This window comes from Prionailurus bengalensis, chromosome C1 (assembly GCF_016509475.1).
Source record: "Prionailurus bengalensis isolate Pbe53 chromosome C1, Fcat_Pben_1.1_paternal_pri, whole genome shotgun sequence".
Classification (NCBI taxonomy): domain Eukaryota; kingdom Metazoa; phylum Chordata; class Mammalia; order Carnivora; family Felidae; genus Prionailurus; species Prionailurus bengalensis.
The window spans coordinates 98,261,941-98,284,937 of NC_057345.1; the positions used below are offsets into that span (position 1 = coordinate 98,261,941).

General features: G+C 40.9%; 2 protein-coding genes and 3 long non-coding RNA genes across 6 annotated transcripts in view; 2 read left to right on the plus strand and 3 right to left on the minus strand.

Annotated features, from left to right (window-relative positions):
• Nucleotides 1–8,217, plus strand: part of LOC122480976 — a 45,284-nt gene extending 37,067 nt beyond the window's left edge. Inside the window, exon 2 of the long non-coding RNA XR_006296717.1 lies at nt 6,994–8,217. This is a non-coding gene — a long non-coding RNA (uncharacterized LOC122480976). The remainder of the gene's footprint in view (nt 1–6,993) is intronic.
• On the minus strand, nt 7,465–17,344 carry BCAS2 (BCAS2 pre-mRNA processing factor). Its single transcript, XM_043575911.1, has 7 exons — nt 17,206–17,344; nt 17,005–17,097; nt 13,760–13,830; nt 11,720–11,881; nt 10,197–10,247; nt 8,989–9,069; nt 7,465–7,978 (listed from the first exon to the last, which is right to left on the minus strand). The coding sequence occupies exons 1-7, from the start codon at nt 17,296–17,298 to the stop codon at nt 7,852–7,854; spliced, it is 678 nt and encodes a 225-aa protein (XP_043431846.1). The 5' UTR covers nt 17,299–17,344; the 3' UTR covers nt 7,465–7,851.
• Nucleotides 15,941–16,998, minus strand: LOC122480977. The gene is made up of 2 exons (XR_006296718.1): nt 16,413–16,998; nt 15,941–16,173 (listed from the first exon to the last, which is right to left on the minus strand). It is a non-coding gene; the product is annotated as an uncharacterized LOC122480977 (long non-coding RNA).
• Nucleotides 17,345–17,517: 173 nt separating the features above from the next.
• LOC122480975 lies at nt 17,518–18,399 on the plus strand. The gene is made up of 2 exons (XR_006296716.1): nt 17,518–17,925; nt 18,020–18,399. It is a non-coding gene; the product is annotated as an uncharacterized LOC122480975 (long non-coding RNA).
• The window catches only part of DENND2C (DENN domain containing 2C), a 91,067-nt gene continuing 86,425 nt past the window's right edge, over nt 18,356–22,997 (minus strand). Inside the window, exons 17-19 of one of the 2 annotated variants that reach the window (XM_043575910.1) lie at nt 21,992–22,228; nt 21,666–21,752; nt 18,356–20,232 (exon numbers count right to left, since the gene is read on the minus strand). In XM_043575910.1, coding sequence (XP_043431845.1) covers nt 20,201–20,232; nt 21,666–21,752; nt 21,992–22,228 — 356 coding nt within the window. In that variant the 3' untranslated portion in view covers nt 18,356–20,200. Of the gene's footprint in view, nt 20,233–21,665; nt 21,753–21,991; nt 22,232–22,997 lie in introns of both variants that reach the window. The other variant, XM_043575909.1, reaches the window with a different exon arrangement.

The following is a 22,997-nucleotide window of genomic DNA, read 5'->3' on the forward strand; positions in this document are numbered from 1 at the left end:
TTAGGGTTTTAACACCTCCCCTTCTCCTACTATATTTAAAACATTTCTTTTCACTTACTGAAATATAATGGAACATTAGAGTACTTCCCATTTCATTTCTAAGTTTTGCATAATGAGATTATGTATTCACGTGAACAAAATTTCGTTATAGCAAGATGTTAATAACTATTTTAAAGGCATTTCTAGGGGCACCTGGCTGGCTCAGTCAGTGGAGCGTGTGATCTCGGCGTTGTGAGTTCAAGCCCCACATTGGGTGTAGAGATTACTTTGAAAAAAAAAATCTTAAAAAAAAAAGGCATTTTTATTTGTATCAAATTGTATATAAACTAATATTACTAGTGTACTTCTTTTTATTCTCTTCAGTTGGTTTGACCTTCTCTTGTAATTAATACTTTTATGATGGTACAAAATCAGATTTGGGAAACCAAAGTTTAACAGAAAGTAAGTCATAATGTTGCAGTTGATATTAATGGTGTCTAATGTAGAGTAAAATCTCATTTTAGTGAATATGAATTGCTATGTTGTATCCAAATCTCATTAAAATGGAAATTTACTGCTACTGAGCGTAGACAATTTAATCATGTAAGTAAAATACAAAGCATATTGTTCACATCACTATCAGCACAGCGTTCCCCTTTTTCCTTGTCTATGTGCCACCCTTTCTTCTAATGTTAGCTTGACAGTAATTTATGGTGTGATGTTAGATAAGTCCTCACTATCCAGGTGTAAGATTCCTGGCTGGTGAACGTGGAAATTAAGGGCATGACTCACAAGTTGCATACATCACTTCAGGCTCTATCTCACTGAACACAACCTAGTCACATGGGGTATGCACATGATTGGATGGGAAACTAGGAAATTAGTTTTTAGCTGAGCAGCCATGTGCCCAGCTAAAACTTCTATTATTATACAAGGGGATAACATATGTTAGAGGGACAAGTGGTGGCCCTGCTACAATAAGTCACTGAGAGAGTATGCTCTGAATTTACCCTCCTTCCTTCTCAAAAGACATGTAAGAATCCAACCAAGTAAGGGTACCTCAGTGGCTCAGTGAGCATCTGACTCGACGTCGGCTCATGTCATGATCTCAAGGTCGTGAGATTGAGCCCCACGTGCGGCTCCATACTGGGGCTTCAAGCCTGCCTAAGGTTCTCTCTCTCTCTCTTCCTCTGCCCCTCCCCCATGCGTGCGCGCACGCGCTCTCTCTCTCTCACAAAACAAAAAAAACTACCCAAGTAAGATAGACATTATAGGGAGAATCTTGAATCTGTATAACATATTTAAAAAGACACTTATCGGGCGCCTGGTTGACTCAGTTAAGTGTCCGACTCTTGAGTTTAGCATGATCTCACATTCCTGCCAAGTGTGCAGTACTAGCCTGCATCCTAGCCTTGCCAGAACCCCCAACAATGCTAAGCCCTCTGTTTCCCAGGATTCACTTACAACCTTGTTCCCTAATTTCCCCAGAATAGACTTTTTGTAGCTGTCAGCGAAGCCGTGACCAGAACAAGACCCAGAGATTGTTTAGTTTATTTTCTCTCAGGGGCCTTCAACCAATGGCTGAAATATTGCCTTCTGCTATAGACTGAATATCTGTGTCCCCTCTCCCGTCCACAAATTCGTATGTTGAAATCTAATACCCAATATGATGGTATTCGGATGTGGGAGCCTTTGGAAGGTGATTAGGTCCTGGGGGGTAGAACAGGAACAGGATTAGTGCCCTTGTGAAAGAGACCCCAGAGAGTTTCCCCCATCTTCTGCCATATGATGACACATTGAGAAGACGGGCTCTCAGTAGATACCAAATCTGCTGATGTCTTGGATTTCCCAGTCTTTTCTGGCTTATTCTCTCCATCTAAAGAGGAGCTTCCTCTGTACAACAGGAGGTAAAGCCAAGGCAACTCCAGACTTCCCACTTCTCCACCTTCCCTCCTGTAAGAACCCTTGGGATTACGTTGGGCCACCCAGATTAATCCAGGATAATTTCCCCATCTCATGAACCTTAATTAAATTACATCTGCATAATTCCTTTTGCCAAGGAAAGTAACACATTTACAGGTTCCAGGGATTTTGATCCGAACATGTGAGGGCCATTATTCAGCTTACTATAAAGATCTAGTGTAAAGAAATATGAAAGGTAATTAATATAAATACTGAGAAGCAAGCACCACCTAGCTCTGTACAGAGAAGGTGTCTAGAAGACAGCCGTTTTGGGGCACCCGCGTGGCTCAGTCGATTAAGCGTCCGACTTCGGCTCAGGTCATGATCTCACAGTTCGTGGGTTTGAGCCCCACATCGGGCTCTGTACTGACAGCTCAGAGCCTGGAGCCTGTTTCAGTTTCTGTGTCTCCCTCTCTCTCTGCCCCTGCCCCCCTCTGTCTCTCTGTCAAAAATAAAACAAACATTAAAAACAATTTTTTTAGAAGACAGCCGTCTTCTCACTGTGTCAGATGGCAGAAGAGGGAAGGAACTCTCTGGGGTCTTTTTTACAAGGGCACTAATCAGAAGAGTACATCCACCAGCAGCTCCTTCAGAAAGGATACTCAGGTAGTAGGTGTTTTTGAGATCTCACGTGACTGAAAGTCTTTATTCTATCCTCAACTTAACTAATAATTTGACTAGGTATAGAATTATAGGTTAGAAAATTTTCTTAAGAATTCTAAAGGCACTGCTCCTTTCGTTCTAGCTTCCAGAGTTGATGCTGAGAAGCCTGAAGATGTTTTGATTCTAGATTTTTTTTCAAGGTTGTTTCTGTATTCTCTTTCATCAGGAAGTGTCCTCATATCCTTTGTTATAAACATTTAAGAATGGCCCACGCCATTCTTAATGGGCTCCTGGGTGGCTGGTTAAGTGTCCTACTCCGGCTCAGGTCATAATCTCATGGTTTGTGAGTTCAAGCCCCGTGGGCTCTGTGGTGACAGCTCGGAGCCTGGAGCCTGCTTTGGATTCTGTGTCTCCTTCTCTCTCTGCCCCTCCCCCACTTATGCTCTGTCTCTCTTGATCAAAAATAAATGTAAAAAAAAAAAAATTAAAAAAAAAAAGAAAAAAAGAATGGCTCACTGGCATCATCTTGAGGATGCCTGAGATCACACCCAGATACTTGCCAGGGCCCTCCTGGGTTCATGGCAAAGAGCTCAAAAACAAATGCACCACCATCCCCATCTTTGGTCCGGAGGACACCACAAATGTTGTTCTAGTGAGCATTATTGATTCTCGATTCTTGATATGCTTCTCCAAGATCTTGCACAATCTTTTTTGTCCATGGTGTTCTGACACTTCATAAATAATATGCTTGGAAGTTTGTTTATTCTTATCTGTTGTTCTGGGACCTTGAAATCTGGAAACTCATACCATTCAGTTCTGGAAAATTCTGATTTATTTTTCTGATGATTTCCTCCTTCCGTTTTTTTTTTTGTTTTTGTTTTAATCTCAAAAATATTTGGATATTGATCTTCCCAATTAGTCTTATTTTTTCCCTCTATTTTCTATTTTTGCATTTTTGGCTACACTTTCTGGGAGAGTTTGTCAACTTTTACATTCCTAACAGATCTATTGAATTTTAATTTCTGCTACCATGCTTTTTAATTCCTAGGAGCTGTTTTGTTTTCTAGGTGTTCCTTAACAAAACAGTATCTTTTTTTTTTTTTATCTTCTTACTTCTCTGAGGATATATTTTTCTTCTTTTTTTTTTTAATTTTTTTTTTTTTTACGTTTATTTATTTTTGAGACAGAGAGAGACAGAGCATGAATGGGGGAGGGTCAGAGAGAGGGAGACACAGAGTCCGAAACAGGCTCCAGGCTCTGAGCTGTCGGCACAGAGCCCAACACGGGGCTTGAACTCACAGACCCTGAGATCATGACCTGAGCCAAAGTCGGATGCTCAACCGACTGAGCCACCCAGGCGGCCCGTTGGCTGGGTCATGTGTTAAAAAACTGTCAATTTCAACAACTTCAGGGTTTTTTTCTCTTGGGCTAGTCAGGTTCTCCAAATAGTTTCTATTTCGTGCTGAGAGAGGGCCGAGAGCAGGGGACGGCGTGACGGGTAACAGCCTTGTGTATCCACTGACATAATGCCTGTTTTCAACTGAACTGTGGCTCTTTCTTGTAACATAACCTCTTTTATTCTCCTAGGGCTGCTGTGAGAACATACCACACACTGAGTGTCTTAAAACAACAGAAACTTACTGTCTTACAGTTCTGGGGCCTAGAAGTTTGAAGTCAAGGTGTCATCAAGGCCACGCTCTTTCCGAAGGCTCTAGGAAGAATACATCCTCCCAGTTTCTGGTGGTTGCCAGCGATCCCTGATATTCCTGGGCTTGTAGACTCATCACTGTAATCTGTCTTTACGTGGTGTTGCTCTCTTGGTCTGTCTTCACAATGCCTTCCGTGTGTGTGTGTGTGTGTGTGTATGTGTGTGTGTGTGTGTGTGTGTGTGTGTATGTGTCTTCCCTTCTTCTCAGGACAGCACCAGAATGGACTTAGGGCCCATCCTCTCTGTGGGTACCTACTTTGCTCTGCCCCATCTAATGACTTTAGGACTGAAGTTGGAAAGGGAGTGGGAGGGATATTAAAGCATGTCTAAGTTTAGAAAAACCAAATATGTCTACAAATTCAACATTATTCCCAACTGAGATGGAATCTAATTCCTCTCCCTTGAATACGGCCTGGCTTTACTGCCTTGCTTCGAACAAACACAACAGGTCAGAAGTAACAGTGTGACTTCTGGGGCCAAGTCATAGAAAGTAATACATCTTATGTTGGACTCTCTGACATATACCTTTGGAGGAGCTGTCACGTAAGAAGTCTGGCTACCCTGAAGCCTCCATGCGAGAGAAACCACATAGACAGAGAGAGAGGTGCCCAAGGATTCCTGAAAGTCCCAGTCAGCTGTCAGTTGTTTGATTCTTCCCAGCCCATGTGTCAGATACAAGTGAATCTATTGAGAAAACACTAGTCCCGGACACCCTCTGACCACAACTGTAAGAAAATCCTTAAGTACTTTCTACCTAAGCCCAGTAAATCCCCAGAACTGTGATATCATAAATGCTTGTCTGGGGTGGCAGTAATACTGGATTTGAACAAACGGCAGAAAGGAAGAGGGGTAGGAGGAGTAAAGGAATAAAAAAAAAGTGTAGAAGCAGACTCCACACTGACAGCAGTGAGCCCGATGTGGGGCTTGAATTCATGAACCATGAGATCATGACCTGAGCCAAAGTCAGACGCTCAACTGACTGAGCCACCCAGGCGCCCCTAAAAAAAAAAAATATATATATATATATATATATATGTATATTAATTTTTTTTCTTTTTTTATTTATTCATTCTGAAAGAGAGAGAACAGGAGCAGGGGAGGGATGGAAAGAGAGGGAGAGAATCCCAAGCAGTCTCTACAGTGACAGTGAGTAGCCTGATGCAGGGCTCAAACTCATGAACCTCTGAGATCATGACCTGAGCAGAGATCAAGAGTTGGATGCTTAACCAACTAAGCCATCCAGGCACCCCCACTAAAATAAATTTTTTAAAGATTTTAAGTTATCTCTACACCCAACATGGGACTTGAACTCACAACCCTAAGATCGAGTGTTGCACACTCTACCAACTGAGCCAGCCAGGTACCTCTGTGATTAAAATATTTAAGACAATTTACAAACATGTCTGTGAAATTGATGGTAACTGAAAGTTGTCTTTCATATGGGCTAGGAAGCTCCATTTCTCTTAAAGTTGATAAAGGGTTAACTATCTCACACTTTTCTCTGCTTATTATTTTCCCTTGTAGGATGATAACCAAAGAGATCTCAATCTGCATTGTATACTGTTTGACAAACACTCTAAAAATCAAGTGTTTTGTTGCATGTAGTGTTACAATCTTCAGGAAAAAGTACCTGGTTATTTTATCCTGAAGGCTTAAGTTAGGATGGTTTATGTGGTGATAAAAAAAATCCAATTCAAACTGACTTGTAAAACAGTTAAGTTCACTGGCTCACATATTGACCTAGTGGTGGGGCTAGTGACCTCGCTCAGTTTATCCAATGTCCTGCAGACTTGTTTTCTCTTAGCTTTGCTGGAGGCATCCTCAAACTGTGTAGTTATTTATGAATGAGAGGAATCTCAATTAATGGGACAAGCTTTATGAGTATGATCAATCTAGAGAAAGAGAACTATCAATCTTAATTTACAGATTTGTCATTGAGCTGCTTTCTGTGGAGTAATGCACTCTGAACCCGGCACACCAAACTCACCTTGGCCGAGGAAACATGCAAGCTCTGTAAGCTGGTCACTATACTAGACTGGGATTTACTAGCAAAATAGCGAAAAAGGGAATACCACTGGACAGAGGAGTGTGGTGAGAGACCAGGATTACCTAAAGTCTAGTCTCTCAGGCAGGGAACAGCAGAAGATACAATTTCTTGGGGCTGAGAAGGTGAAGCAAATTGGATTAGGCATTAGTGGAATGAATTTTCCAGTGGAGCAAGAATGTAATTAAAAAAAAAAAATAAAAGATGGAAATATTTGGTGTCACAAGTCACTTCAAGTTATGACCATAAACCAGTAACCCTCTGCTCCCAAGATGTATTCTCTCTCCACCATTAAGAAAAACCTGAGAAACACTGGGGCACCTGGCTGGCTGCACGGACTGGTGCAGCATGCGACTCAATCTCAGGGTCATGTGTTGAAGCCCCACATTGGGTGTGGAGCCTACTTAAGAAACAAAAAGGGGGAAGTGCCTGGGTGGCTCAGTCAGTTAAGCATCCCACTTTTGATCAGGGCTCTTAGGTCATGATCTCAGTTTGTGAGATCGAGCCCCGCATTAAGGCTTTAGTGAGCGCAGTGTGGAGCCTGCTTGGGGTTCTCTCTCTGCCCCTCTCCCTTGCACGCTTGTGTGTTCTCAAAATAAATTAAAAAACCCAAAAACTTGAGAAACATTGTTTTAAAACTCCCAACTTACCGCCTCCTCCAATAATGGGCTTTGCTGCTGTTTACCTTTTATTTCAGAATCACAATAAACTCAACGCTGCATTACAGCTCGACGTGGGATAAGAAGACCCTGGAACCCAAAGAACAGCGGTGAGATTACGGGAGGCTACAAGCAGATGTGCCGCAAAGATTTTCTCCTGAATCAGGAAGTCATCTTTTATACTCGTCAATTCCTTACAAGTGGAGGGTTAGAACACAACTCTGGAGCTACACTACTGGATCAAACACCTGGATGACTTTCTAGCTCTAGAACTTCGACAAGTTTCTTCATCAGCACCCACTATAAGTCTGTGTACGGGAACGGCAGTACCTACTTCCTAGGGTTTCTGTAAGGATCAAATGATTTTTGTATTCACGTTAGTTCACCTACCTCAAGTGGTTAGAATGGGGGTCCAAGCTTCATGAAATTGTTTGTTACCTCTGATGATGATAACGACGGACGACACAGATGGACACTGTATTTCAGAAGTCTTGCATGGCAATCAAAAATCTGTTTAGAACTTAACCCTTTATTTGAAACTATATAAACCAAAAGTTTCCAACTGATTGTACATGTTAAAAACTTTCTATAAATATCTCTTGGATACAAAATTTGGTCCAGTCGTTCAAAATTAATTCTATAATATTATTCTAAAGTCATACTTATTTTGAAAGCCTAAAGTTGTTTTTTTATGGCAAAAACAGAACAAAAAAACCCACCAAGCTGAAAGCTTTTATTCTGCTAAAACGTACAAATATAACAGTCCACACTCTACAGTAAACATTTAACCACTGATGATTTCCTTAAGATGCTGTTCTCCTTCACAGCTCAGATGCCTGATTTCCTGTGAAAGCCCAGTCTGCCTTCCTTTCTACCCATCAAATTCATCTGTCTCTTTAGAAGTCTTGCCGGATGTTTTCTTTGTTTGCCTCTCCATGTTGCTGCTTCATTTGAAAGATTTCATTTTCTAATTGCACGATAGTCCTTTCAATCTCATAATTCTTGCTGACGAGGGATACCCAACTAAACAAGTTAAAAAAAAAAAAAAGGAAAAACTACTTAATATAGAATTTCTCTTGGAAGATTTTATCATATATGTTTTCTTTCAGGGTCATATTGTGAACCACTTTAACTTTCCATTTTAAAAAACTAAGGCACAACTGGGGGAAAGTGGATAAAGGGTACATAAAGTCTAGCTGTAATATTTCTTACAACTGAATGTGAATCTACGATTATTTCAAAATAAAAATTTTTAAAGCAAATCAGAAATGGTTGAAGAGACAGGACAAGGTGATGGAAGATAATATTTAATGGGATTAAATAAATGGAGAGAAAACAGGGCAGAGGCAATAGTTAAAAATGGAGGAATTTCTAGAATAAGAAATAATCCCACAGAAAAAAAAATCTCTATGACAAATGAAAAGAAACACACATGTATATTTAGGAGATTCTATTAGCTTGAAGAAAAATGTGAAAAGATGAGTAGACTGATAACACGGGGTACATGGAGGGGGAGGAGAAGGTGGAACAAGGAGAATGATGGGCGGGGAAGGGAGAAGGGAAATACAAAGCAAAAAAGAGACATGATACAAAAATTCCTGATTATATTTAGGGACTCATATAAATTTATCAGTGTATATGAAGAACATTTTAAAAGTAAAAAAATGAACACAGGGAAAAAAGTGGAAACAAATTATCAAAGTATGAAATCTCCCTCCCTCATGAGTTAAAAAATAGGTAAGTGTTTTTCCTTTTAAAAGGAGTAGAAGTAGAATCCTTTTCAGAGCAGAAACCCTGCGCTGGAGACAGGGCGTTCTGAGACCAGAAGCAAGCAGCAGTGGTCCCGCCCCTCTCTGTGCCTTCCAAGCCCACATATCAAGAGACAGGCAGAGGCAGTGAAGACCGGGATTCAGAAAACAGCATTTGTTTGACACCTGTGGCATTGCATTTGAATAGTGCTGAATCACATTATTAAATCTAGATCTTAAAATGTGCTAAGTGATTTAAAAGATGATGGAACTGAAGATACGCACGTTGACTCCATTTCCCTTAATTTGGATCCAGCTGTGAGCTGCATGTTCTTTCGCTGCCAGTTTAAATCTTGAATATGTTTCCTGTAAAATATTATTTATATGACCCACCTACATTTTAATATAAGATGAAAATCAACAGAAAACCTATAATCAACGTAATATAACATCTTTAATTCCTTGACAGGGACAGATACAGTAATAGACTAACCCCAAGAATTACCTTTCTATTTTTCAATTACAAATTTCATAAAACATGCTCATCATGAAAAATTAAGCATGTAGTACACATACACATAGATTAAAGAGCAGAAGTCCCTCCTCCCATGTGCCTCTCCTTCTAACTAACTGCTGTTCAGTTTTTGGTGGGTGTTTTTCCAAAGTCTTTCTTTCTCCCTTTTCTCCCTCCCTCCCTCTCCCTCTCTTTCCAAACTCTTTTCTACATGTATATGTGCAAGAAGAGATTAATTTTTTTTTAAAGTAACCTCTATGCCCAACATGGGGCTTGAACTCATGACCCCAAGATCAAGAGTTGCATGCTCTACTCCAGATGCCCCAAGATGAATTTTTTTTACATAAATCAGATTATACATGTTCTGCTACAACATTTTCTCCTTCTAAAAGTGCCTTTTCAATGTTTGCAGATTTGCAAATTGCAAATGACTTGGTAGAGATGTTTTCAGATCTCAAGTCTACTTCTTCTTTGCTCTAGTAAGGCAAACCCAGCACTGGATGCTGGACACATAGATCATCTAGTACTACTCTCGTATGACTACAGTCCATGGGTCCCTTTTTCTTCTCAGTCTGTTTAATAAGGATTCACCTAAACTTTAAAGTAAGAGGAAAATAAGAGAACCTGCTGGTTCAGTCAGAAGAACACGTGACTCGTGATCTCGCATGATCCTGAGTTGTGAGTCTGACCTCTACGCTGGATGTAGACATTACTTGAAAATAAAATCTCAAGGGGCACCTGGGTGGCTCAGTTGGTTAAGCATCCGACTTTGGCTCAGGTCATGATCTCACGGTTGGTGAGTCTGAGCCCCGCATCGGCCTCTCTGCTGTCAGCACAGAGCCCTCTTCAGATCCTCTGTCTCCTTCTCTCTCTGCCCCTCCCCCTGCTCGCAAGCACTCTCTCTCAAAAATAAACATTAAAAAAAAATAAACTTAAATAAATAAATAGGAAAAAAAAGTAAAAGGAAAAACAAACTTGCCTTAACTTCTGGAGCTCTTTCTGTGCATGTTCAATCATATGAACTAGATTTCTAAGGAAGGAAAAGAGGAAAACCAGATTAATATACATTAAAATGTAATAATACCAACTAAAAGTGAACTATCTAGTTGATACAAGTTCAAGTTCTTCTGCTATTGAGCTCTGTGCCAAACACCACATTAGACACTCTATATGTAACTATTAGCTAATTTAATTCTCCTAAGAATTCTTTGAGGTAGGTATGATTACCCCTATCTCACATGTGAGGACATTAAGCTTACAAAGATTAAGTAACTTGGTCAAGGTGACATGGAGAAGTGTCAGCTGAATACCACTTCAGGTCTTTTAACGTCTCAAGACCAACCAGTTTACTGATACCGTGATTTCATATAGTTAGGTCACTTCTTAAACTATCATTACTTTCCATGGAGAGAATGGAAAATAACTCACGACTATGTTCATTCAAATCCCTATTATCTCCCTATTTCTGTACCCACATTTATCATTTCATTCTCCCCTCCCATCTATTGCTAACTAGAGAGAGAAGACGAAACTGTCATGGAAGGCTGCAGATTTAGATTTCGTGCAAGTCGGCTCTCACTAGCACAGCGGAAAAGCTGAGCAATATACAGTAGCATGCAACTATCATCCTGAGAGAAGTGATTAAAAAAAATTTAAGTGTTTATTTATTTGTTTTTGAGAGAGAGAGAGAGAGAGAGAGAGAGAGAGAGAGAGAGAGAGAGAGCACACACATGCACACAAGCGGTGGGGTGGGGGTGGGGGGTGGGGGGGAGGACAGAAAGAGAAAGAGAATCCAAACCAGGCTCTGCACCATCAGCAGAGAGCCCTATGTGGGGCTGGAACTCATGAGCTGTGAGACTGTGACCTGACAAGAACTGACACTTAACCCACTAAGCCACCCGGGGTGACCCTGAGAGAAGTGATTCAAGGGCAGTCGCCAACACCCCTCCACACCTTTTAAATAAAGCTTTATTGATATATAATTGACATAGCCCTATCAATTTCCTCAATGCAGTAGAGAATCACCTTTAGGGTCCATCTGAACCACACTGGCCCTACTATTCTCTTGCTCTAGATCCGATATTGTTTCTTGGCTTTAGTGACTCAAATATTCTTCTTTCTCTACTTTTTTTTCCCCCTATTAACTGCAATTCTCTCAAGAGTCAGTCTTCAAACAGCTGTGACTCCCCAGGCTTATCTTTCTTTGAAGTGATTAAAAAAATTTTTTTTTCTTCATGTTTATTTATTTTTGAAGGAGAGAGAGAAAGAGACAGAACACAAGTCAGGGAGGGACAGAGAGAGAGAGGGAGACAGAGAATCTGAAGCAGGCTCCAGGCTTTGAGCTGTCAGCACGGAGCCCGATGTGGGGGTCGAACTCATGAACTGTGAGATCATGACCTGGCTGAAGTCAGACACTTAACCCAGGCGCCCACCCCCCCAACTTTAAAAAAAAACTCCAAAGCTGTGGGTAGGATGGGTTTATAAAAACAAAAAACTTCTTACTCATTATATACTTTCCAGGCATTGCATCCATGCTGTGACATTAGTTCCAGATTCTCGATTCGAACTGCTTGATGCTCTAACTGTGCCATAGAATTGTTTACACATTCTTGCCATGCAGTAATGTCATTTTTCTGACCTGAGGAAGGGGCTGGAAGTTCATATCTGAAATTAAACAACAATAAAATCTTTACCTTTCCTCCCAATAGAATGCTTCACAGGCCTATGCACAATGTAAAATCTACAGAAGATTGAAGACGTAGACTGTGCGGTAATAAGAAACCTATTCATCCTAAGAAACAATTCTTTCACAAATAAGATTTAACATTCATTATATACAGAAACAAAAAAAACGGTTTACTTCAACATGAAGTGATTCAATAAACTAGAGTACGTTCATAGTTATATGACTGTTATACTAGTTACTGAATGCTACTAAAGAATATTTGAAACATTAACACGTTTATAATATTAAGAGAAAAAAATAGGATACGAAAAAAACTATGCTATCATTTTTGTAAAACACACCTACATTCATCCAGCTTTCCACCCACATACCCACACCGCTCTTAAGAAAAAAATGGAAGAGAGATCGTTAATTCTTTGCATTTCGACCTAACTCTATTCTCTCTCTACACTACACATTCCTTCAACACTGCCGACATAGCCAATAAATACTCTTCATAAATCTCAGCTTGTTACTGATGAGTTACTACAGATGAAGTTTTAATTTCCATTTTAATATTTTGACTAGCTACTGTAAAAACCCCAAATTGTTTCTATGAAAAAAAGAGCATGTGTGAGTGGAGGGAGGGGCAAAGAGAGAGGGAGAGAGAGAATCCCAAGCAGGCTCTGTGCTCAATCCCACAAACCATGAGATCATGACCCGAGCCAAAACCAAGAGTTGGACACTTAACCAACTAAGGCACCCAGGCACCCCTAATCTATTTCCTTTAAAAAACGCTGTGATATCTTAAGTTTCATTCACAATCCACTGTTTAATGGGTCTAAGGCTTTGAGACATACTGCCATAAAGGAGTTACTGTCCTGAATACTATAGAGAAGAAGGACCTGGGAACAGAAGAAGTGAGGAATTCTGGAACTTATTCTGCCTTTATCACTCAGGATAGACAGGAAATGGAACACAAGAGAAGAAGCAATATAGTCTTCTGGTTCTACAGACTCAAATCCCTCTTCTAATCTACACATATGCTGAGAGGATGAACCTGCTGTGCATGTGGCCCTTTCTCAAAGGACTGGCCTGTGACAGATTACTTAGCAGTTCTCACAATTCCAGAGTGATCTTAAAGTCAACAGGGATCTCAGATGTTAAGCAATCCAATTGTTCATTTTAGAAAAAGTAACAAAGGAAGTTTGGGTTTTTCACCCTTGAGAGAGAAGCAATTTTGAAATAAAGTGACAGGGGAGGGAAGAGAGTGGAACCAAAGTCAAACTATCCTAGCACTCTGTTTACTAACGCTGCCTTGTGTAAGAGTGAAGCAGGAATCATTATAAGCCATTAACATGGTTTCACCCAGATATATTATGAGCAAAGAACTAGAGATCTAATTAGGAACATGTCCTTGAAAAATTTTAAAAACATGAACCTCATTACAATTCACACCATTCCTCTGTTGTTGGATTTTAAAATACAGCAGTTTGTATTTCTTTTTTAATCTTTATTTATTTTTGAGAATGAGAGAGAGCATGCACGGGGGAGGGCAGAGAGAGAGGACAGAGGATCTGAAGCAGGCTCTGTGCTGACAGAAAAGAATTTGATGTGGGCTTGCACTCACGACCGCTTAACCAACTGAGCCACCCAGGCGCCCCTAAAATGTTTTTCATTTTTAAGTAACAGTGCAAAAATATATCTGAACATTAACACAGAATTATAAAACCCACTATTACATGAAAAAATATAAATATATAAAATCAGATAGGAATTTTTTCTTTGCAACATTTTAGCAGAGCTACAGCAGTTTTACTAGTAACTTAAAACTGAACAATGATTTGGGTCCAGCTGAACCCAGAAGTAGAACTTACCGTTTCATACTGAGTAATTCTATTGGTTGTCGAGCAGCCAGTCTTTCAAATTCATTTCTCATTATGTCGGTCTGATTTGGAGAAAGAATTATTTCCAAAATCATATTGACAAATTGCAATTAATAACCGCCAAACAAATAATAAATCTAACCTACTTAAATACTTGTCCTTTATGCTATCCATTAATATGGATCATTTCCCTTCCCACCAAGCCTTCTCTGGGTTAAATGCTCTCAAGGGTCAGGAGACCACATACTTCATATGTAAAGGGACCCACAGAGAAAAGGATAAATCCTCAACCAGTGGTTCTCAGTCCCAGCAGCACATAATAATCAGCTGGGAGCTTTGAAAACAATTTCAATCCCAGTCACATCTTACCCCTCTCTCCCACTCCCATTTAAGTGTTCTGAGGTGGAGATAGGACATTATTATCATTTGTTTTTAACTTATCAGTTGACTGTATAGTGAAGCCAGTGGTGATCTAAGTATTCACAGGGTTGGGGGTGGGGGGGGGGGGGGGAGGAAAGGACTTGGACATGAAAAAATTTGCTTTTGCTTTAGGGCTATGAGCCTACACCCATACTTTCTTTTTGGTCTTGGCTGCCATTTTCATACTTTACTCTTTTCAAAGAATGAGAAATGGGGAAAGGGAAAAAGAAACCGGTTCTGCTATCTGTTCTAACAATTGTGCAATTAAAAAAGGATAGCTGGGAGCTATGGTAGAGCTCCACTCCTTGAGGTCCAATGTTTTGGTCAATATCCTATTCCATTTCTGTTCTGCACATTTCCTGGCCTGAGTATAAAGAACTGCTTAGGTATTCATTTACAGTAGTATTTCAGCTATCCAATTCCTAGAATAGAATAGACTTTCATAAATAGGTTTTTTTCCCATAAATAATTGTTTAATGAATTAACTCAAGAGCTTTCTTTCTTTCTTCCAAGAAAATTTATTTATTTATTTATTTATTTAGTGAGTGAGTGAGTGAGTGAGTGAGCGAGCGAGCAAGCGAGCAGGGCAGAGAGAGGAGGAGACAGAATCCTAAGCAGGCTCCACACCATCAGCTCAAACCCACAAACCGTGAGATCATGACCTGAGTCGAAATCAACAATCGGGCACTTAACCAACTGAGCCACCCAGGGGCTCCTTAAAGATTTTATTTTTAAGTAAAAATGTGGGGCTCAAACTTACAACCCAGAAATCAAGAGTCATATGCTCTACCAATCAAGCCAGCCAGGCACCTGGGAAGAGCAGTTTCAAAAGCAGTTTGAGGAGTGGTTAAGGTCTTAGGCAAATTAGCTTCCCTAAGCTGTAGTTTTCCCATTTAAAAAATTAGGATAATAAACATAGTTATATAGTTCACAGGGTTGTTTTTAGGACTGAGATGGGGAGCCTTGTATGTTATTAATCCCTATTTATAAAAAAGGGTTAAATAATCAGTATACTAATTATAACAAAAGGAGGCATCTGTTGTATTTGAGAGAGCTGAAAGGAAAACTGGGTCAAGTTATCTGAAATTTTCAAGAGCCAATCTAATAAGGAAGCTTGTAAATATTTTAAATGTTTATTTTATTTTTGAGAGAGAGACTGATCGTGAGCGGGGGAGGGGCAGAGAGAGGGAGACAGAGAATCCGAAGCAGGATCCAGGCTCCCAGCTGTCAAAACAGAGCCCAGTGCAGGGCTCGAACCCACGATCTTTGAGAACATGACCCAAGCCGAAGTCAGTGCTTAACTGACTGAGCCACCCAGGCACCCCTATACTTAGTTCTTAGTGTGGTCCTATCTATATTTGGGTAGCAACATTACATATTTGGGTAACATTTAGAAAATGCATGGGAAAATACCATATCACAGGAGCACCTCTCTCTATTTAAAACTTAAACAACTTGGGGCGCCTGGGTGGCTCAGTTGGTTAAACGGCCGACTTCGGCTCAGGTCATGATCTCCTGGTCTGTGAGTTCAAGCCCCGCGTCGGGCTCTGTGCTGACAGCTCAGAGCCTGGAGCCTGTTTCAGATTCTGTGTCTCCCTCCTTCTCTGATCCTCCCCTGTTCATGCTCTCTCTCTGTCTCAAAAATAAATAAATGTTAAAAAAAAAAAAAAATTAAAAAAAAAAAAAAAAACCTTAAACAACCCCCCCCCCCCATTACTTCAATATAAATACTGCATTTTTTGTTTGAGAGAGAGAGAGAGAGAGAGAGAAAGAGAGAAAACGCACGCTTACGTGCATGGGGAAGGGGGACAGGGACAGAGGATCTTAAGCAGGCTCCGTCCTTAGCAAGGAGTCCCACCAGGAGCTAGATCCCATGACCTGCGATCATGACCTGAGCTGAAATCAATAATCGGCTTCTCAGACGACTGAGCCACTCAGGGGCCCTGCGTTTCATAACAGAATTCTTTCATTAAATATATGGTTACCTAGGGGCGCCTGGGTGGCGCAGTCGGTTAAGCGTCCGACTTCAGCCAGGTCACGATCTCGCGGTCCGCGAGTTCGAGCCCCGCGTCAGGCTCTGGGCTGATGGCTCAAGAGCCTGGAGCCTGTTTCCGATTCTGTGTCTCCCTCGCTCTCTGCCCCTCCCCCATTCATGCTCTGTCTCTCTCTGTCCCAAAAATAAATAAAAAATGAAAAAAAAATTAAAAAAAAAATATATGGTTACCTATAATGGGGGGGGGGGGTAAAAACTCAAATATGTATATACTTAAATGCCTAACAGAATCTATTAATTTAGAAGTAATGCTTCACATTACATTTAGCTGATTACACCCTAAGTAGTATCTTGGGTGCACTTCTGGGCTAAATATTTAAGTAGATTTTATTTCTATACGGTTTGTCACTTCAGTCATTCGCATATGTTCGGTAAATATCTAGGCTGTGATACAAAGGCCGCCCTCTAGTGGTTCTCAGGAGCCTAAGTAATTAGGCTTATATACATTAAAAATGCCTACTCGTTTCAGTGTAGACCTTTGCGAGTAGGGCATACCTTTGAAAATTTACGCCAAGGAGCCAATGTCTGAAAAACGTACACGCTATTTTTTGCATTGTTAGATCGCGAAGCCCCAGAAAGTCCTTCAGTGGGTCTCAGAATAAGAAAGATGGAAAACGTTTATCTAGCTGTTTTCAATGGACCGATAACACCTACACAATAAAGTAATAGCTAAACAAGCAATAGTTAAAGCTGGCATTTAAAATTCACTTTTCTGTGGCTAGAACTCTCAAAATATTCACAGCACTCAAGACTTCACACTTGCCTCAAAAGCAGAATAATCCGGGGCTGTCAGGTAGCTCAGGTAGTTCTTAGTAGGTCGGTATCTGCGGGTTTCCTCCTCCACCAGCGCTGCAGCCTAGAAACGAGAAGAGGGGCCAGGATAGGGATAGCAACTTGCAAGGTGCTTTTTCAGCACCAAGGGCTAGACAGCGCTGATTCAGCTACACCGACAGCGCGAACTTACCGCTTCCCGCACACCGGGCGCTTCGTAACCTTGGTCAAAATACGGCAGCGCGTCTACCACAACCTCTCCGGCGACTAAACCCGTGCCCGCCATTCTTAGGCTTGCCGAAATTTTCTGAGTCTGCGCAGACTCAGGCACGTTCATTACGCCTGCGCTCGCCATGACGTAATACACGTCGCCTGCGCATTGGCTCCTGCGCATGCTTAGTTGTCAACTCTGAAGGCGCACTCGCCCAGGCGTTGGGAATTGCCCGGCCATTTTCTTTTGGTCGGACGTGACGTCACGTTGCGATTTCCCAGCATCAGAGGAACTCCTCAATTTCCTGTCCCCCAGCGTGCCCCCCATTTTGGCTTCCGACTGGGAGCAATTTGGAGGGGAGTTAGGTCTATTGTTGCCGGCAGGACTCTGCTATCTAGGCGGGGGAATGTCTTAAAACTTTTGGAGGGAACTGGCAGTGGGATTTGGCGGGGAGAGAGACACTGGTTTCCCACTTGGCTTGCTCCCCTAACTTCCCTCCTTCATCCCTTAAACTTTTCTCTTTGTGGCAGTCTTTCTCTGTCCCTGAGCTCCTTGCTGTACCCGCCCACTATTTTTCGTTCTCGGCCCCTGAGAGCCCTTGCATTGGATAAATGCAGTTATTCACAGATTCTGGAAGTTGGCGCCAGTCTCCAGTTAAAGCTGCGAAGCTTAAGGGTCTTCGTAACAAAAGGAACCTCCAAGGTGAGATTAATGATTGCCCACCAAATCCAGATTCAACAAAATCGCGTCATTTTGCCTTCAGGACGTCTGTAAAATCCAATCATTTTGCCTTTAGGGTGTCCGGAAATAGAATTGTGCTCACTGCCTTCCAACCACTCCTGCTGCCGTCGCAGCACCGTCTTTGGGCCTGGTCTCCCAGCTCCCTTTGACTAAGCAGGCCAATACCAAATAAGGTCGTCGGACTATATGCCCTGCCCTGTGTGTGTGCGATCCAGACCCAGGCTTTGTCTACCAGGAGCCTGGAAATGTTGGCCACGGTTACTAAGTCGGGTTAGTCTAGCATTGATTCGGATTGTCTTTCGAACTATCATCAGATAAATGTGCTAGTTATAGATTTAAGTAGTGTAGAAGGTCTTTACATCTTAAGCAATTTTATTTAAAATTCTAGAGATCCATGGAATTTTTGTTTATTCATTAAAAGATCTATAAACAACATTTTATACAAATCTTGAGCAACTCTTTTTACAAATATGTCCAGAACTCGTTATACTTTACAAAAACAAAATAAAACAGACCTAAGAAAAGGAAGTAGCTTCAGGTCACAGGGATAAAATAAGACCTCAATCCCTGATACAAAGGTCTCCTCACAGAGGGACGGTCAGTGTTCACCACCGTAATACCTCCTACCCCTATTTTATAAACAATTCCCAATTACTGATTTTCCTTCAGGGTTGGGGTGGCAAATGGGGAGATGTCTGCTAAGAGCCCCACTGGGGTTAGCTGCTTAATAAACATTTTACAAAAGATACAGGCTCAGTTCTATTTTTTAGGCCCATAAGAATTATATAGCACCAGCCTTAAATGGTATCTGCTTCAGATTCATTCACGTGCACCTGAATGGGTTGTAATGACAATACTGTGCAAGTCAATAAACTGCATCATAATACAACTTGTAAGGTTTGGTTAAGTTGGAATAAATATTTTTATGCCAGTTAAACCCATCAGCAGGAATTGAAGAAAAACAAACGGACATCTATAACATTTATCACTGAAAACACCATCACTGATAAATTCCTACTATGATTTTAGATATTAAGAGTCGGGGTGATTATGTGGTGAATGTCCAGGAAATGTTCAGTCTTGAGTCCCAATTTAATTAGGGCAAAAAGTCCAACAATTGTAGGGGAACCAAAAATGAGTCTCCTTTAGGCACCTGTAGTTTGAAGTCCCTTCTCAGAGCTGAGAGTTGGCTTCGAGCTTCAAAGAAAACTTTTTTGATAGCTGTGGTCCCACAGAGCTCAAATTTCCATCGCAGGACTAATCAACTTTCTCTGTGTTCACAAATGAATAGTTCTGGCTTCAGTTCTGGCTCTGCTGCAGAACTCTGGGCAAGTTAGTCAACCTCTTTGAATTCCAGTTTCTTCATTAGTAAAATGCGAGATGCAAGTATCTCATGAAGTTGACTTGAAGACTGAATAAGATGACATACAGGTACCATCATGCATGGCACACGGAAGACACTAAAAAAGGGGGGGAGGGATAGTCTCATGCCCTTGCAAGGATGTTTTCCTGTTCCAATTCTACAAAGTTTAATGTTGACAGGCTACTCACGTGCCACACAATGTGGAGAAGCTGCAAGGTATCTACTTGTATGAGATCCTCAATAGCAGTGTTAATAAATAGGGTTTCCACGGAAGTGCGATCCCCTCAACAGAACGTTAGGCTGGAGCTACAGAAATGAGCATATTCCTTGCCTCAGCTCAAACAGCCCATAGGTTTAAAGCTACCATGATATTTCAGCGATGAGAATTACGTGTGTAGGGCATATTCTGTACTTCCATCATGTTCCCCAGTACCTGAAACTCAGAATTTCTCTTATTGTGCTCATCTTTGAGCTGTTCGTTTATTTTTTTGAGCCAGGTGCCCCTCCTCTTTGAGCAGTTTTTAAAAATGCAACACCAAATCCTTCCCTAGTAAAAGACAAATGCCTTCACAGACTAAGCACATAACACAAAGAATGAACCTAAGAATTCAATAGAAAAGGCTACTGGGGGGGTTGGGGGTGGGGAATGGAGGCAGAGTAATTAGAACATTGGTTCCAGACTACTCTCGACAACTCTCCAGTGATTACTACAGCAGCAGCAGGAGAATCTTCCTCCAAGGACCTGGCCTGCTTTGTAACCTTTTCAACTTTTCCAGGATTTTGTAGGCTACTCCAGGGCCTCCTGACTCTTGGAAAAATATTTTCTTTGGCACTTTCTGTTCTATTTAGGATGAAGACAGTCTATCAAAGATTTCATTTCTTCTGCAGAAATTTCATTTTACTTCCTAAAGAGAGAAAAAAGTAGAGTGAACTCTCATTAGTTCATTTTTATTTACTGTACATTATTTCAGGAAAGGGATTAACTATTTAGTCATTTAGAACAGCCCAGGAGTAAGCCGCCATCCAAAGCTATCAGGGGATGTGGTTACCAAACAAACCAACTACCCAACCCCAAATGTCTAATTATAGAGGTAGAAGAGAACTCAGACATCACCTAATCCAGTGGTTTTCAACCTTGACTATAGGTTAAAATCACATGGCCTGATCCCCAGAGATTTCTTGGAGCCTAGCGTGGAGGCAATTTTCATTTAAGTTCCCCAGAGATTAAAACATTGTAGTCAGAGTTCAGAATCACTGATTTGATCTAACCTCATGGTATAAAGATTAAATAACAGCTCAAGGTATAATTTGTCCATGGTCTCTCAGCTAGTTAAGGATAAGGCCTAACTTTAATTAGGGGCATGTATTTTTCTTTTTGTACTGAAGTATAAATGACATACAATGTCCTATTAGATTTAGGTGTACATCATAGTGATTTGACATTTTTAGACACTATAAAATGATCCCTATGGTAATTCTAGTTACCAGGGGGTACATATTTCAAAGACCAATATAAACACCATGGAATGCAGGTTCTTCATTGTTTTGGGGTACCACATCACTGTTCTCCAATATCACAAAGGATAATAAAAAGTTAGTTATAATTGGAAAATCATAAACATCTGTGTTTCTTTATTGAGTGTAAAATTAGAGTTGTAGGAAATCCTCTTTTGCCTCAGATGCCCTCTAAACTGGGTGTTTTAAATCTGGAGTTCATGGATGGGCTTCAGGAGGGTCCATGAATACCCTAGAATTATATGTAAAAATTGTATGTTCTTTTTTTTCATGTTTATTTTTTTTATTTTTCAGAGAGAGACACAGCCTGAGTGGGGGAGGAGCAGAGAGAGAGGGAGACACAGAATCCAAAGCAGGCTCCAGGCTCTGAGCTGTCAGCACAGAGCCCTGCACGGGCTCAAACCCACCAACTGTGAGATCGTGACCTGAGCTGAAGTCGGATGCTTAACTGACTGAGCCACCCAGGCGCCCCTAAAAATTGTATGTTCTAAGCATACTTTTCTGGGGAAAAGATCTACAGTTTTTATGAGATTCTCCCAGTGATGTGACCTAGAAAAGATTAATAATCATGATATGCAAATTCTTATGTTATCTGAGGAAAACAGACCCAAGGACAACTCTGCTGGAGAATCCTGACCTCTGAGAAACACTTCCTTTTCTCCAAAAAACTTTGGAACTAAGTCATGGTTATGTTCAGTGTATTTGAGGTCATGTTGTTGGTTTGATTATAAAGCTTTTGTGATGAGGCATACTTACTGCAAAAAGGTTTTTCTTTTTTTTTTTTTTTTTTAGTCACATTATCCAAAAAGAAAAAGCAACTCACCAAGACTCCGCAAAATTCTATTCATCCCACTGGGCTCAGACTCTGGAATTGTTTCCAAATACTGGAGGGCCCGGACCTCAAACAAACCTACAAGGAAAACTCATGTTGGTGAAATTTTCCAATACTTACTGAAAATCACTTAAATAAACCTCTGTGCTTTCTACCAGTGTGATTCCATAGCTGAAACAAAATTATAAGATAAATATTTTCCATAATAACAACCTAGATTTTGAGCCCTAGGCTTTATACCATTTTTTGTTTATATTATTTTCAAATGCTCCAAGTGCTCACTAAATACAGAGGGAAAACTTTATGATGAAACTGACCTTTCACCCCACTTTTCCGAAGCTCTCGGTCCTGGATGAAGCCTGCAAACATCTGAGTTTCCATGAAGAGATCCAGGAAGTGGCGTACACTTCGGGAGGTGTGGGATTTACGGAATGGTTCCCTTTGGAATACACGCTCCCCACGCTCAGTGACAGTCATGCTCAAAGAATAATGTCCCACCAGCTCCACAAAAAACCTCACAAATGCCTCGGACACCAGAGAGTTGAGTGTCACGTCTGCTGCAAAATGAAAGAAAAATAAGGAAGAAAGAAAAGAAAAACCCTAAGTTTTGTGTTTATGGGAAATGGTTATGAAAGTCATGTACAGGAAATCCTAGATCAAAGGACTGAGAATCCCGATTCTTGGCTCTCTTGCACACTCCATGACCTGCAAAAAGTCAATGGCTTATATTTTTAGTTTCATTTTCTTCCCACACATACTCTTATTACATCTTTCAGCCTGGCTTGCATATCCGTGATCTCACTGTAACTGCTCTTTCAAAGGCCACCAGTGAGAACCAGCCAAATTTAATCTGCTTCGCTATTCGTCTCTCCTTTAAACTCTGTGCTGCATTTATGCGAATCCCCTCCTCATTCCTCCTCTTGCCTCCCACAACTTTATATTCTCCTGATTTTTTGGATCCCTCTCCTGCTTTTATGACCAAGCATTTGTTTTTCTCTTGCCTCTTCTTCCTCTCCCTAAGCATGGTCCTCAGACCACCTCTCTTCAGCATTCCCACCCTTAAAGAGCTAACTGGCATAGAGATAGAGCTGGCTTTCCATGTTGATAATTCTCAACCTTAAATCTGTAGCCCTGATATGTCACCAGAACTCAGGTTACCTACCTATCATTACCATGATGGGTAATCATCATTTGGTTGTCCCATTACCACTTAAATTCTATCTGTCTAAATGTCAAATCAGGTCCTTTTGAGAAATTGGTAAAATACACATGTTCAAAATCAAATTCATTCTATTTTTCCACCAAATCAGTTTCTCTCTCAAC

Coding starts and splice junctions, on each gene's coding strand:
- BCAS2 (XM_043575911.1), bottom strand. CDS start 17,298: ATGGCGGGCACGGGTTTAGTCGCCGGAGAGGTTGTGGTAGACGCGCTG. Junction 10,248..11,719: donor GCCTGGAAAGTATATAATGA/GTAAGAAGTTTT, acceptor TTCCTTCCTTAG/AAATCTAGTTCATATGATTG. Junction 7,979..8,988: donor TTAAGGGAAATGGAGTCAAC/GTGCGTATCTTC, acceptor TAACTTGTTTAG/TTGGGTATCCCTCGTCAGCA.